The sequence below is a fragment of the Dromaius novaehollandiae genome, chromosome 3 (genome assembly GCF_036370855.1).
Source record: "Dromaius novaehollandiae isolate bDroNov1 chromosome 3, bDroNov1.hap1, whole genome shotgun sequence".
In the NCBI taxonomy this organism is placed as follows: Eukaryota; Metazoa; Chordata; class Aves; order Casuariiformes; family Dromaiidae; genus Dromaius; species Dromaius novaehollandiae.
In genome coordinates this window covers 79,729,217-79,745,894 of record NC_088100.1, presented here as the reverse complement: position 1 = coordinate 79,745,894, position 16,678 = coordinate 79,729,217, and the positions used below count along the sequence as shown (strand labels likewise).

Sequence of the window (16,678 nt, the reverse complement as noted above, 5' to 3'; positions counted from 1 at the left end):
TTTAAAGTACAAAAAAAAGCTTGAAATGGAAGGATATTTTCCACCAGAAACAACTGGAAAGTCATAGTTATTCTGCTTTCAAAATACATCCAGTGAAATGTATTTAAGGAAAGGAGAAGCATGACAAAGTGACAGAAGCTACCTGAGCTAACAAACTGATAACCTGACATACCTGTAAAAATACAGGCTGCTGCTCTTGTTGCAGAGTCTCACATGCCTGCTGAAAGAAGATGGTCATGAATGGCTTTTTCATGAAGAACGAGTCAAAGAAATACAGTGCAGTGCTGTTCACAAACCCATGTGTTTGAATGCAGAATTATAATCAAATTGTTTCACAGCAATTAATGAATGAGCATATAATAATGTAATGAACATATTCAAAAGAGTAATAAAAGTGTCTTTCACTAAGTGAGCTACCTGTCCTAAACAGAAATGCCCCTCCACCCCTTGTGAGAAGGGGTGGCACTGTAATTTGTACCCATTGTTTGCCAAATCTTTGAAAATATTTTAAAATACAGTCTAATTCAGATGTTAACCATAAAAGAGCAGAGATAACAAGGCCTAATACATCCTATGTGTACAACAGACAAGTTACATATTTTGAGTACACTGATCTATAAAATTAACTTTTTTATATTAATTCTACAGGTCAATTTTGAATAAATATCCTTATTAGCACTAGGGCAATTATTTATCATTATTTTCACATTATGGTCTTTTACATAATTTAGTATTTTTAATTGATCTTAGTGAAGCAACTCTGCTAAAAATATAGATTGATATTTACAGCAGGATTAAGCATGAAGGGCACTTGAGCAAGGAAACTTTTATAACAGAAGTTAATTAAATTTTGTAAAATTTATATATAATCTACTTTATCTAGATGCTGATGGTATTAAATACTTTACTTGGACTAGAAAAAGTCTTGATTGTGGTTACCTGAAGACACCAATTTCAAGCATGGTTGTTACAACCAAAGTAAGCACAGTTAAAATCCTATGTTTTGAAGTAAATTATTGAGTCGAGTTGTTCATGATACTGTGCTGATGTTCTAATAGCAGTAAATCACACACCATATGCAATATAAATAATATTTATTACCAATGCAACAGTTACATTTAATGAGGTAAAGTATTAAGGCATTTAAAAATCAGCCTGAACTACAGAGAGTAAAACATGCAAAAGTTCAGTATCCTCATTCACCCTGAGTCGTATCTCATCTATTCAAAATTTCATGTTATAGCACCGTAAGAAGCCCCCCAGCTGTACTATAAGGCACGAAACTCTTGGCAGTTATTTTTGTTGTTTTTGTTTGATCACTTGTTGCCTTGTGTACTCCCAAATCAGCAGAGCTCCACTTACATGAACATTGAGTGATCGAATAATACCCTGTTGAGGAATTTCTACACAGACATCCAGATGATGAATCAGGTTTGCTGGAATTCCTTCATGTTCATTTCTAATAAAGGAAAAACAGTAACTGAAGTCTGTGAAAAGAAAGGTGTTCCAGAAAAAGGAAGATGCAAAAGTCACAACAGCAACCAAGCACCATTTGGAAAATACAGTACCTGTGCTCCATATAACTGATGGGATTTTTTTTTTTAAAGCAGCATTGTAAATGCTATCCCCTGCTTGTAACAAGTTATACATTACTGAAACAAACAAAAAAACATAGGAAGCCTGACTAAGCTTTGATATAGACAGGCAGCTTTTCACCTCAAAAGCCGAATCATAATTCAAAGAAAACTGACTTAAGTCTGAAACTGAGGGCTAAAAAGTAACAGAACTGTAGGGAGTTTCCAACTACCAAAAGTAAGGGCATTGAAAACTGAAACTGCTGAATTATATTACTAATATAATTATTGTATGCAAAATATTGCTATACAGTATTAACTCCACCTTTTAGAATAAAGAACAAAGGCCTAATTCCTTAACTTAGGTGTCATGGGGCATGTACAGGATGTCCTTCACTCAGTAACCTAAAGATACCTTAATACTGTTACTGTCTTTGTCTCTAGGATTTTAATTCTCTGTCCTGGAAATACATATCAGCTAGGTACTGCCTGCACTGGAGATGGATCAGGCAGTCCAAAATTTGGGAAGCAAAAATCAAGTAATTATTTCAGCACTGTCTTTTCATGGCATTCACATTTCTACATGGAGCATGTGAGAAAATGGACAGAGCACTCATCTTGACTTCACTGGTCCAACAACAGCTGAACACCATGCAATAGGTCTTCATCTCCCCCTTTATTTTGAAACTATCCATATAGCAAAGTGGCTATAAATGAAATGACCCAGGGCATGAGGCTATTGGCACAGGAAGATTGCTCAGCTGCCCACTCTACTTGTGATGTGGTTTTGGTACAAGGGAATCCCAGACTGGCCAAAACATTCAACTGGAAATGTGCTCACTCTGAAGAGGTAGGATATCAGAAGATACAAAAGGTTTCTAGTAATTAAAACTATGTTTTGTAGTTAGAAGAGAACAAAGTAATTACCGAGGTGGGGAAAAAATCCAATTCTGAAGACAAGTTAAATATCAAAAAGTTTGAAAAACAGAGGTACCCCTGCCTACTTTGTCCTAAAAGTATATGCCCTTCCTCCTGATCTCACTAAGTGGTCCAGCAATTTCCAATAGCTTTCTGGCTTGAAGACGCTTTCCTCTAGATTCCTTGAAGTTCCCTTTGTCGCTTTAGTGGCTTGCCTGGTTATAGGAGATGATTTGTGCTTTTCTCTGATGTCCTCCCACTCTCTGGTGTACTGTAAATGCCATGCTTGCTGTTTCTTCCCATGCCTTCCTCCTCCTACATTTTTAAAGCTGCTCCCAGCTACCTGTGCTCCTGCTTTTTCCTTCTCTGTCTACCTGTAAGCAAGGCAAACAGGCAGCCTTCCTTCCTGCTGTCTATCCACAGCCTTTTGGTAGAACATACAGGTCCCCGTATTATTAAAATGAATAGATGATACCTCTGTCACACCTGGAAAACTGGAATCCATACTGCTGCTACCTCCACTCATAAGAAGGGAGTTACTGTGTATAGATCAGTCCTTAATTGTGAGGAAGAGAGGAAAGGATCATTCAGGAGCAGAGATCAACACCTCTCATTCCTTACTACAAAAAGCCCAGCTCTTTCCTGTTTCCCCAGTCTTTTCCAGTTCTAATTCCACCTCTGCCAGGGTCCACTGGTCTTCACGTGGCTAAACTGCTGACTAGTAGAAGGGCTGCTGGATGAATTGAGAGGTAGATTTACCAAGGGGAAAAAAAAAGTGTTCTTACCCCAGCAATAATAGTGACTTCTCTGGGAAGCAATATTCTGTGAGATCAAAACTTTTAGCTGTCTGCTCCACACCTATGATAGTGTAGCCTTCTGTTTTCTTCTGCTGTAAATAATCAACAAGCTGAGATGGTTTCACCTGTACATCAAATGGAAAGAGAAATATACATTTAAATACTATTTGTAATCTTCTAAAATTACTGCAAAAAAAAATTCACACAGACCTGTTTTTAGATTAATTCTGTTTCTCTCCAAATACTTTGTGCATATACATGGCCCACCATTTTAAAATTTCTTCAGCAATAGCGCATAAGATACCTATATGTAGGTAATTCCAGGAAAATTTATTCCACAAATAAAATGAACTAAGACACTTCTCTGATTCTGACAGCTACAAGCCTTAATCAACATATCTGAATGTAGAAGAATCTTGCATAAGGACAAGATGATAATTCTTATTTAAGCTGATATCTCTTCCTGAAACAATATAATAGTTGGCCAAAACCAAAGCTGACTTGCCTTACAAGCCTGTTTTTACAACTTGTGGTAGCTTTAAGTGAAGAATTTTTAAGTACTTTCTTTTTCCTAATCTCTAAACTGCCTAGTTATATCAAATGCCAGTTTTGCCATGCAACAGAAATTCTGTCATAAGCACAGTTCTGTACAGAGATTAGTTATGAAAACTATTAAGTATAAGAACATACATGTGTCTATCGGCATTCTATTTTAGGCAGAATACAATACAGCTATATTGTTCTGAGAACAAATCTTAATATACTGAAAATAAGCACTGTGTAAAAAAATCAACATTTTTGCACTGAATTTTTCAGATGACTTGCCAAAGCCAGTCTTGAAAAACAGGTTATAAGATACAACCACCATTTTTTCTACAAAATGCTAAAGATATAGCTTGAAACCCTTGTTTTGATAAGCTAGATAACAGGTTCTAAAAGTTTAGCACAAACTAACTTCAGGCAAACTCAGTGGTTATCCTCATTAAGTTACCAAAAAGCAGCAGACCAACCAATATAAACAACTGAAGTGTTGTTCAAGTTTTACAAGTGAACGTTAAATTCCAATGCACAACTATAAAACAGAGTTAGCTATAACAACGGCAACTCACATAAATCAGTTAATTACAACAATATGAAAATAAAAGTAATTTTTAAACTGTTACCAGCTTGACCCAAAGTAACAATTATTCCAAAATACTCAATATTTAACATCAAAGATAACAGTGGGAGCATCTGTTAAACAGAAGGTTCATTTTCGTAAGAGGAAAAAAGTAAAGACTGTGAACTACACATCTGATTAACTGAAGATGTAGAATACATTTTTAAACTATTAAAGCATGCTTCCATTCACCTCAATAAGGGGGAGCCACTGCTCTGCAGAAACACTAAGATGCTGAAACTGCTTATCCTGTATGTAATGAAGGCTGCCAACAACCAGTGCAGATGCCCCAAATATTTCACTTGTACGACATAAACCTATTAACAGAAGAATTAAAGTGATTGTTGTTATAGAAAATATAAACACCAAGCTAGAGTATTTGAGCAAGTGAAAAAAGGACAAAAATCTGAGGAAAAAGTCTGTTAGCCTTCTGCTTTTAATCAGCAAATTCTGGTTGCTTTTCATATCTGTTCCAAGTTAGACTTTTTCCATAAATCTTACCAAAAAAACAATTTTTTTGTAGCATATCAGAAAGACAAAAATTTTAAAAGCACTATGCTTGATAACATGCTTCTAGGGTATTATTATAAATTAATATAACAAAGTAATGGGTCAGTATCAAAGTTTAGGCAAACACACACAAGCAGCTTTTAAGATCTAAATTCAGTACTGGCTAAATGAAAGGCCTTAGAGAATGATGCAGTACAGTATTACATTGCAGACAGCACCAGCTTGTGGGCTTATCATTAAAAGTTTCACTGTAGTCAGTAGAACTGCTGACAGCAGCAAGCACTACGCCATGGAGTATTTGCAGGATTTGTTCATCACAGCTTGTACAGTATCATGCAGCAGTACTTTAAATCAGAAATGGGCACCTTCCTGTCATTGAACAGTCATGAGAAACAGTAACATGTTTACAAGATTTGGTTCAATTATTATAGGAAAAAAATGCAAGAGCAAATTATTTTCCTTTAACCATATACACAGTTGAAATAATTTCAACTGAGACAAAAAATCTGTATACTGCAAGAAACTGAGCTTGATTTACAGCAAAATTTTGTTTAATTAATGCACACCATGTGTAATTTTTTTTTTAATTTAACAAGTATAAAGCAATCTTTTCCTCTTCTGAAATAGATAATGTTTCTTTTGGTGAACATTTTTTTGTAGAATAGCAATCTATTTCTCAACAAATAAAAGTTTAAAAATGCGCGTTCAACCTTACCTCCTAAATTGGTGGGTTTATCAATAAGTGAAGCCACTACAATCAGTCTGCTGTTTGATTTACCAAGTTTAGCTGCACGATCCTGAAATACCAGTTCCAGGTCTAAACTAGGAGTGCTATTTTTCCAGGGTATGATCTTCTTCTGAACATCTGTCCATTCTGTCTGGCTATCCGTTTCAACGGCATTTGAACCTATGAAAATTGATATGCAAGCGGTAATCAACCTATTGCTTCAGTAAAGAACAGATTCAAATGATATTACTGTAAACAGTCATCTGCTGTCATTTTATAGCACAAACTCTGCTCTCATAGATACAAGACTGCTTTAGCACAATAGGATAGGGATCATGTTTGTACAGAGATCAAATTTAGTACAGAAATATACAGCTGCTACCAAATACAAATAATTTCATTTTAATATCTATTAGCTATATTTTACCCATGTCTTGCTGAAACCAGTCACTTGGTTTTAGATCAAGAAGTTCAGTTCGAGAATGATACCACTGAAATGTCGGTGGCAAAGGAATGTCAGTGAACCTGTCAAATTTACAGAGTGAGATCCATTCATCTTCAGGAAGTTCTGAAAGGCGTGGTAGAGTATAAAATATTGTCTGAAATGTAACACAGTGTTATTAGCAAAGTATCACTAAAGTAAGCAAGGCAGATATAAAATTATCCAGAGGTGCATTTACTATTGCACATCTTTTATCTGTCATGCTGTTTTTTATACTTTTTTTCTTGTCACAAGATATAATTTACTAATCTCTCTCTCAATATGCACCACTTTACATAGAGTACTATTATCCCAAACTTTCATAATACTATTCTCTAATGAGACATTTTTTAAGGATTTGAATTTATCTCAAAATCTGCAATACCGAAGAATTACTTGTATACTTTTCAGCACAACGGTTCTGTCAAAATGCATCATGCATGACACACTCAAGAGTTTTGGTACGCCCTTATGAACTTGTAGCAAATAATGTTGATTGATTCATTTAATGTCAAGAGGAATATGGTCAAAGCATTAAAATCCAGCTCAGCACTACGAATACAACTAACCACAACCAATCAAGGGGGAAGATGCATACACCAAGGTAAAGGCTAAGTAAGATGAAGTTTAAAACCCAGACTTTGTAGTTACCCTTTTGACATGCACCTGCAATACATTTAAATACTTAACAGAAAAAGCAGAGTTAGTATTTTTGTCCTCTTCAGGATTTTCGCTTCCAAATTTTGTTGAGTTGTCTCCAGCACATTTAATTGTTCAATGAAATAGTTCACAGAACATAGGTTTTCAAATAAATAAATAAAATTCCTTTTCTGAGAAAAGGCATTGTTTGTGCCAGAACACATGCACCCCTTTTCACCACATTCATGTTTCTCTTCTATTTTCAGTCTAATTTCTATTTCTCTTATTTTTATCTGCACCCTTTTTTGTCTTAGTGCTTATTCAGCTTTCAGTTATTTAAGATACAGCAAAAGGTGTAGCTGAAAAACATGTTATAGAAGTTATATACCTGTACTCAATTCACATTAAACAGTTCAGTTAAGCAACCTCAAGTCACTTAGAAAGGTAGATGTCTTCAAATTCTAACAAACTATTTGATAACCTAGATGCACCTGAGTTATTAGAAGTAGCTTACCAAGCCACACATTAATAGATTAACCCATATCTGCCTCTCCCACATAGATGGGCATATCCACCACAAACCCCTTTTCTCAATTGACCTAGTTTTTTAACACAACCTTAACTAGAGAATTAAGCTGCAGTCTTAGTCCAAAATCCATTACATTTTTGTGAAGCCATTTTTCAGGGTTTTAAATGAATAATAGTTGATCATTATTCATCCTACATAGGAACATACAAAGTTAAAAATATAGCTGAAAATACATTGCTTAGTATCTTTTGAACTTGCCTCTAGACTGTAATCCCGAAGTGGATGAAATGTTGCAAAGAAGAAGTGATCTTGGATTCGCTGCCAGTTCCTTCGAGCATTCCTGTAATTCCAAAAATTAATGCAGGATATAACAAAAATGCAACATACGGGATTTTTGTAATTGTCAAATTATAATAAGGCAATTGATTTTATTTACTGTATACTATACAGAAAAAGGATTACTTTAATAATTGAGGACATTTTAAAAACACAGCATTCAGGAAGTAAGTTTTATTCACATTTCAAGTAAGGTCCATAACACATCTCCAAATTCTATTACTAAGAGAAATAAATTTGGCAGGAAAGGGGGTCCCATCTACTCCCTCAAAGAAATTGAGTATTAGGCTATGATTCACGTGACCAATTTTAAGCTATTAAAGGCCACTATCAATAAAAAAAAGTCTCCTCCTCAGCGGCTTGTCTCTATCCCGTATTTTGACAAACCAATTTGTGTGACTAACCAGTGAACTAGATTGGGGTAATCTCTCTTTTTGCCTGGTAATTTTCCAGAAAAGACCAATCTGTCAGTAGCAGTCCCAGTTTATATTAGCTTACAACATTTGTCAGAAATTCTAAATAATTTTAAGTAACTCATAATAGGGCTAACAAAGGATTGTAACACATAAATAGTACAAAGAATTTACTTAATTTTTATATTCCAAAATAATCAGAAAAGCATTTATGTAAACCTAATTTAATTATCACTCAAAATATTTTCCTAATTAGTTTATTTTTCTTTTGAAAGGTTATTTGAAAAGTATTAATACTTAAAACATTTCAAATTTTAACATTGGACATTATACTTGTATCAGGACTTTTGGAAGAATGATTCATAGTTCTTCATAACCCACGGAATAAAAAGACAGAGCATATCTGACTCTCAGTTTTTTACCCCCCTCCTTAACTATGACACTGTTCAAACATGCCTGCATTCTTCCCGTTGTGCTTTCAGACTTTAATGCTACAGCAGAGATTCTGCCATACTTCTGAAGAGAAGTGAAAAAATCTTTCAAGAAAAGCAATGCATAATTGAGAAATCACTGATACTTTTCTTTACAAAGCTAAAAAGTGAAAATTTTCTGAAAAAGTAGTGTTAGATAAAATATTATGAGTACTTTGTAAACATATACTAACTACTCTCAATTAGACACAGAACAAATTAGTATTTGTTTGTTTTTTCAGTTTCTGAGAACAAAGCTTGAAGAGTGATGAAGCTCTCCTTCCCAAGTGACTAAGCTTATCTTCATCATACTCCTGACAGTTTCCACAACATAACCCATTCATATTCTCAGGCAGTTATCATAAATAACTTTCTCTTGTGAAGCAAATTAAATGAAGCTCAAAACAGAAGATGGCTTCCAGCACTTCATTTTCTTTGCTGATGATTAAGACTTCAATTTCCAAGTCTTATTTCTTTTAAAATGAAACAAACAAAACCACAGAAATTATCAAGTGCTATTTCATAAGATTAAACTTGTTGCAAATGGCTCAGAAAAACAATCTTAGGCTGGAAGTCAAAAGAATGTTACTAACCCTGTGCCATGCATGTTTTCTACTTGTTGAAGGCTAGATTCAACAACTGGTGTCAGAGCTTCAAATTCTTCCACATGCAACATTTTGCACATACCCCAGATTTTTTTAAGGGCAATTAACGCATAAAGTCGAACACTGAAATTGTGGTTGAAACACCACTGTAGAACAACTATGAGGGCTTTCTTCAAAGCTGGCTTCTAAAAAATAAAAAAGAAGATTCTTTCATTTATATTAAATCTTAGTGTATCATTTGGTAATACAAAAAGAAGAGTGGCCAAAATACAACTGCTTCCTCAAAAAATAGCCTTTCAAAAAGTCCAAAGCTTTGACAGTATTTATGTGCATACAAGGCTTCAGAACATGGCCTTCATTCAATATTTAGCTCACAAGTGCATGGAGCTACAAGCCCCACTTGTGCCGTTTTGAAAATGTATTAGTTTGCTTTAAAATTTAGTGTTCTGCATACATGGAAATTTCTAATGACTTCTGATTTTCTACCACTTAGGAAGCTGGTCTTGCAAATCATGCAAGCAATTACCAGAAATAACAGAAGTGCCTGGATTGCTACAGATCTGTAGCAGTTAGCTCCACATAGTATCTGAGTGTATTTTATCCTCTATTTTGAAAATTAGTTAAAAAAAAGGGGGGGGGGGGAGGCTTCTGAATACACATTGTAAATTTATGTGGAGTAGCTATTTCAAAAGAACCATATATCTTAGTGCTCTTACTTTATAATAAAATTATCCTTTTCTAGGTTATCCAGGTCCAATTTCATGGGGATTAAGTAACATGAACAAGGCAAAAAAAAAAAAAATAGGTGCATCCACATGTTCGGTTATACTGGAATAGCTATTCTAGAAAAACGCATGTGCAATCAGGCCCTATATATTCAAAACACCTGCCATTTACATAATTTTCAGTAAGTCAAACACAATACAGATGTGACAGGAAAAGTTAAGTGTTTTCCATATAAAAGACAGAGTATCTTTGTAAGAAGACTTAAGTATTAAAAAGGCTCCGAAGACTAGACTGCAAAAAGGACTTTTATTTAACATATCCACATAAAGTCCAACTGAATAAAAAACGTTTTTAGTTAAACTTACCTTCTCGGAGGTATTTTGAACAACGATGTCAAAGTGTGATAACACTGATAAAAACGTGCAGATGCTTGTTTTAAGCTTTTCTTCATCCTAAATTAAGAGGGAATGTAACAAACAAGAAACAAATATATCCAAAATGCTTTTTATACTCCATAACCTTTTACAGTGTGTTATACAGATGCAATACCTGTAATTTTATATCAATACTTACTAAAAACTATGGTGTTTCCTCAGCAAAACTTACTAAAATACCAAGTTCTTATAGTACAAGATCACATTTTTCCCCTAACACATTATTTGCTTTTTACTAACACAGTAATCAGACTGAAATACACAACAGTGCAAATGAGCTAAAATTCAATCCAAAGTTAACAATTTTTCTTCCACCCCTGCCCCCCAAAAAACAAAATAACCTCATAACCAAAGAAACAAAGACACCTTCCCCCCATAACTGCAAACAAGCAAGATGGGAAAATCTCATTTATTATCCCATTCACCCAACTTTCCTGCAAGAATTCTGTAAAAGACAGCTTAAGGAATTTTGTGCTTATGCTGCACCCAAACTGGACAGGAATTTATTTCCTATACCTCCATTCTAGTACTTTTTATATTGTATTAAATTATCTCACTAAAAGAAAATCCCACTGAAATGAACATGGGAGGAATGTTTCCTAAATATTTGTCAAATTCAGATTAGTGAGAACAACTAGATCATACTGTCACAGGATTTAAGCCAGAGAGAATTTTTAGATTAATTTGATCTTCTACATATCAAAGGACATTGAACACCTCTATGTTATTACAATTCAGATAAGTGTAAGCTTTTGGGCACAAGTACACCTTCCAAAAGTATGTTCTCTCAACCATTGACCTTCACTGTTAAAAATCTGTACTATGTGTAATTTAAATTTATCTGACTTCACCTTTCAGCCACTGGTTTGTATACATCTTTCTCTGCTTACTGAGCTTTTTTTCTGCAAAGAAAATTTTTATATATTGTAATCATATCAGAGACTGAGTTCAGTGTCTCACAGCAAGGCTTTTCTTCAATCCTTTAAAAATTTTGGAGATTCTTTTCAATATTCTTGCTTTTCCATACGCCTATAAAAACCAGAGAATAGCCCAGCACTCACCAGTGTTCTCTATTGCAGGAAACAGTTTCCACACTCTCATTTACCACTTACTCCTGCTCATAGGTAGTTTTTATTAATCCTTTTTGCCACAGCATTACGCTGGATGCTAAAGTTCATTCGAGTTTTCAGTATGACCCTGAAAGTCCTTTTCAGGGTCAGCTTTCCAGGATAGTTTCTGAAAGTGACCCATATTCCTTTTCCCTAAATCTACAGGTATTCTGCTTCCTATGTTTAAGCACTGTGTTTGAATGGGCTCACTGTGATTTAGTGCATTTATCAGCATGAGGTCTCTGCAACTCAGATGGTCCTTGACTAAGTAACAATCACAACCCCTCTAGCACTTGGAAGGAACCTTGAAACACTATGAAGTTACATCCTTTATAGCACTTTTCATCAATTCAGGTAGGCATTGCAAGCCCTTTTTGTGCACTTAAATTATGAATTGTACTAAAAGGGACAGATTTTTCCCATTTGCAGAAAACAAAACAGAACATGCATCAGTAGCAAGGTAAGATACCTCACAGGGCAGTTTTAAATATCTGTCCCGGGTTTTGGGCAAAAATGTATATATACAAGTTTTTTTTGTTTATTCTTGTCCCACTGTTTGGCTTTCAACAAATAACTGCAGTAGCAACTAGGCTATCAGATAAGCAAGAAGGCATCTACAATTCACTATTAAGGGTAGTGAGAAGCCGCAGAGGCACCACTGCAAGTCTTTCTGTATACTGAAGGAGATGCAAGCACATGCACATTTCCTACTCAGCTCAAACATACGATGCTAACTAAGAAATTCAAACTCATGAATGTAGACTACATATATCTACAGCTCAAGTCTTGCGGGTAATTACCTGGAGAACAATCCAAGACATTAAAAATAAAATGCTAATACACCAGAGATCTCCTCAGTCAACCATTATAGGAGTTTCTGGTACCATATTCAAAAACCTGCCTCCAGTTTTGGAACTGCATTACAAAATTCCACTGTGACAGAAAGTTCATAATTAAAACCATAAATTGTATTTGTGTTATGTAAGTAATGTTCTCATTCATAAACAAGATTATGTGGAAGACAAAAGTGGGACATGGAAATGAGAAATGACTTTGCAATACCTTCCCAAACTCAAGACCTGAGATGTCTCTGTGTTCCTGATCACCCTATCCCATCTCTGCTCTGTCCAGAGTATTACACCAGAAATGGAAATGTCTCAACTGGAAGAATTCGACTAGCTTCAGCCACTTTTATATCAAAAACACCTAAACGGCTCAGACTATACTCCAGACTCAGTTCCAAGTTAAATTAGTATCGCAGTCATTGAGTACTGCTCAAAAACCCAGTGTGTCAAACGGAAACTGAATACAATGAAAATAATGCTGGTAAGACAAACTGTACCTTTTTTGTTCAAATTACTCTTTAAGTGAACGCTGAGGTTCTTACTTACGTAGCAAAAGCAATCCCAGAATTTATTAAGAAGGTCAGGGTATTTATGTAGACTCAAGATGATAATCCATTCTATGAAGTACTTCACAGATGCCTGGTTGTTACCAAATCCAGCCTGAAAAACCTTGTTAAGTGTTTCACACACAAAATTCTGAGAAAGCAAAATTAGATAATCATTTAGCATATTTTTACAAAGTTATTTCAATGAAGAAAAGTAAAATCTAAATAAAAAACATCCTCAGCTTTACAGTGATATTTGAAGTATTTTTTAATACTCAAACCAAAACATTTTACAATCATCTAATTTCTGTATTATACACATTAATCAACACAGGTAATACTTTTGGGCATGTATTTACACAGCATGTAAAAAGGGTGCAAAGGCAGCTGGGATCAGAAAGGAAAATGCTACAGAAGTGTTACTACAGCATAGGGAAGTTAAAGAACACGTTAGAAATGGGGAACATATGGTTTTCTATTTGTCGTATGTTAAGAACTGAGGAAACATAGATTTGTTTGTTTTTTAAACTAGTAACTCTTCCAAAGCAATATTTAACATCATTTTAACTGACAGACTCCTGATAATGGCTGCCTGAACTTACAGATACACTGCTACAGTTTGAAGACTGCACCATTAAGGAAAAAGGCAGGTCACCACAACCTCTCCATAGAAGACTGAATACAGCATCTGCATAATGCTAAATTTTCACTGACAGTTTGAATGTAGTGTCAAGAAAACAGTATATTCTTCATGACTATGACAGTTTAGCTTTTTAAAAAACTTTTCAAACATTTCATTATGAATAAACATCAGATGAAACTAAAATTTTTCAATTTTCTGAATGTTCATAAAGTAGCAGCATCTTTACTAAATGAAAAGCTCTAAATCAGATAGTCAGTATGGAGTCTTAGCAAGCTTCAAGAGAAAAGCTAGTCTCCTATAATTCACAAATCAAAGAACCAGTTTTCAGTGATCTCTGGAAATGCATCTTATTTTTACAGTCTAAAGTCACACAAACTTCCATGCGCAACTACAGAAATCAAATGTCTTTTATACTCTAACGTATTTCTTATATTCAGTTCCCATTACAAAAAAAAAAAAAGTATTCTTGTAAGTAGATTTCTTTAAGAATTCAGAAAAATGTGCAATACCTGGTCAAGCTTTGGAAGAAGAACTAGAAGTGTCTGCCATATCCGATTTTTAATTCTATGCTGTAAAGAGTTTGCATAATAACGTGTTCGAGATCTGGATACCAGTTCATCCTAAAAAGAAATTCAAAGCTTTACTACCTATCCCTCACAACCTTTAAAATTGAAGATTTAGAAATAAAATATGCTGTACCTAGGATGCAGCATCTACTGCATAGCTGGTATCGGCACTACATATTATTTTAAGTTAGGCAAAATACATCAAGTTCATTCATGTATTTAGAATTAAATTTTGAAGCTTGCCCATGAGAAGTGCTGAACACTGTCAAAATTTACAATTCTGCTTAATATTTTTACTTAATGTAAGAGCACAGAAACATTAGGTATTGGCAGAAAGTTGAAGAATTTACTCAAGAGCACAGCATTAACTCTATATGAACAGTTAAACAAAATAATACTATATAAATTGGAGTATGAATCTGTCAAGCGATATTAAAGTCACAAGCTGTCATTTAGTAATATAAAACAAGTACTAAAGATCCTAAGTGAAGAGATGAGTACACAAATGAAGACATTTCTACATTAATGTCCACATATAAAAACCAGGTTTCCCACTGATACTGGTATGCATTACATCTGCTTATTATTGCAGCTCTAGTTTGAGACAGCAACTAGTATCATGCAATAAAGAGATGCTTATATGAAAGAAAATACATGACACAAATAAGCTTTAAAAAGATTTGAAATTCATGTTCTTAACTAACTTTAGATTCCTTCCCTACACACTCTGTTTTGGCCTCCAAAATATATGACAGACAAAACTATTTCCTTGGTTTTTTAAAAAAAACTTAAATTGGTGGTGCAAGTCCTATATTAATACTAAAATGCAAAGACATTTTATTTTTACATGCTTTATCTTCATATTTAAGAGAAGAATCCATTTTAAAGCTTTGGCAACTTTTTCCACTTGATCAGTCTCACAACACAAATAATACCCATTTTTCTCTAATTGGTACCCGGAAGGAGGGACTGAATAAAGACCTGCTCATTCCTTGTTCTTGAGATAGAACCACAATTCTATTCTACCAGAATGATTTCTGGGCATGGGTAATATTCTAGCTGCAGCTGTATTAATTTATCACTAGTATTATGCTCGTGCCAATGCATAAGCAGCTATAGTTTAAATGAAAACCAAACCCTGACCTTCCTTCACTAAGCTCATTTATAAGGTCTTCTACAGAAAAGACCTTCAATAGTTCTCAATTCAAAAGGTACTTTGCAAGTGTTAAAGTGAAATTCAATGTTTCTAATAGCCTAAATGCAATTTTTTTCTGCAGTTTGGATAATGTTCAGTGAAGCTGGAACATCCACTGAACATCGAGAAACAAATCTGAAACAGACGATTCTTACCATTTCAGTTTCACCAAATTAACTCCCATCTCATATTAAAAAAAAAGTGTTTTATTGGCAAATCTAGAAAGGCTATATAAACAACTGTAAACACATCCTTTCAAATGCAAATATTTTGTATTTCAATAGCAACATTACATTTATATACCAAAAGAAATAAAGTTTACTTTATCAAGTAGTTTGATGACAATGTCTTCCATAAACATCTTATGCGAGATATTCGATTCATCCAACAAGCAAAGAAATTTAATAGCACAAACTCGCACATAGTGATCATCTCTGTTTGTACTGTAAAATATTAATACAAAAAAATTAAACTCTACTTATTCAGACACAAAAATAAATCCTAAATTATAAAAAACACTCAACAAACATTATCTTACAACATGCATATGATGTTCTCATGCTGGCAAAGACTGATCCACAGAAGAAATCAAAGGCCATCTTTAAGATTGATACATTTTGTGTTTTCGCTGTTTAAATATTACTACACACACAAGAGAAACCCCGAATTCTGAAATGCACTATAAACACTGTGTAAATACTCTGGGAAATCTATAAAATGTAATTGCAATGCACAGCAAACATAGTAAGCCTCCTGTCTGTCATAAGGGACTGAATAGTTTTATGGTCATCAAGCTCTCTGTAGTGAGAGAATATAGTATGTCAACACCCACAACTGTAAATTTAACATTTGTCCATCATTGTTCATGAAGAAAACTACTAGTGCACTTCTATCTAGAGGTCTTCAACAGCATCTAATTGCTTAAAATACTTTTCAACAGAGATAGCTGTATCATAAAAAGTTTCGGCAAGTACTGTGCATATAATCTTAAAGCAAATTATTTATGCTGACAGACCTTTGGTCAAATATTCCAGTCCAAAATAACTGATTCATATTAGTTGGACAAAAAAAGATATTCAAGGGCATCTGAAATAATTAATGCAAAGAGTATAATTAATTACATTACCGGTAACCAAGTATCACATAGCTGCAGGCTGTCACAACCAGACATTTGGAAGCCAAGAAGCTCTTGGGAGAAAATACAGAAGTACTGAACTAGCAGTAGATCTTTAAAAGCTCTGGTTTTAGCAACTACTACTGATTCCCAAAAGTGCTACAATGGAACTGTATCTCAGTCTTTGTTCCATTGAGAGTCAAACTGCAAGAGAGATCAGGTTTTCAGGAGCAAGTGTATTCTATTCAAATTCCCTGCTCCAAACTGGAAGCAGAGATTAACATCAGCAGTATGCAAAACTAAAGTAGCCTACAACCAGTGCTGAAGTATGGCCACATTAATT

General features: G+C 34.4%; 1 protein-coding gene across 2 annotated transcripts in view; it reads right to left on the bottom strand.

The window, feature by feature from the left end:
- Positions 1-1,077: 1,077 nt before the first annotated feature.
- TARBP1 (TAR (HIV-1) RNA binding protein 1) overlaps positions 1,078-16,678 on the bottom strand; it is a 42,321-nt gene continuing 26,720 nt past the window's right edge. The window contains exons 20-30 of one of the 2 annotated variants that reach the window (XM_064509242.1): positions 15,544-15,664; positions 13,970-14,080; positions 12,819-12,968; positions 10,250-10,336; positions 9,147-9,343; positions 7,593-7,674; positions 6,113-6,284; positions 5,674-5,865; positions 4,641-4,765; positions 3,278-3,414; positions 1,078-1,459 (exon numbers count right to left, since the gene is read on the bottom strand). In XM_064509242.1, the coding sequence (XP_064365312.1) occupies positions 1,294-1,459; positions 3,278-3,414; positions 4,641-4,765; positions 5,674-5,865; positions 6,113-6,284; positions 7,593-7,674; positions 9,147-9,343; positions 10,250-10,336; positions 12,819-12,968; positions 13,970-14,080; positions 15,544-15,664 (1,540 nt within the window). In that variant the 3' untranslated portion in view covers positions 1,078-1,293. Of the gene's footprint in view, positions 1,460-3,277; positions 3,415-4,640; positions 4,766-5,673; positions 5,866-6,112; positions 6,285-7,592; positions 7,675-9,146; positions 9,344-10,249; positions 10,337-12,818; positions 12,969-13,969; positions 14,081-15,543; positions 15,665-16,678 lie in introns of those variants that run through there. The other variant, XM_064509243.1, reaches the window with a different exon arrangement.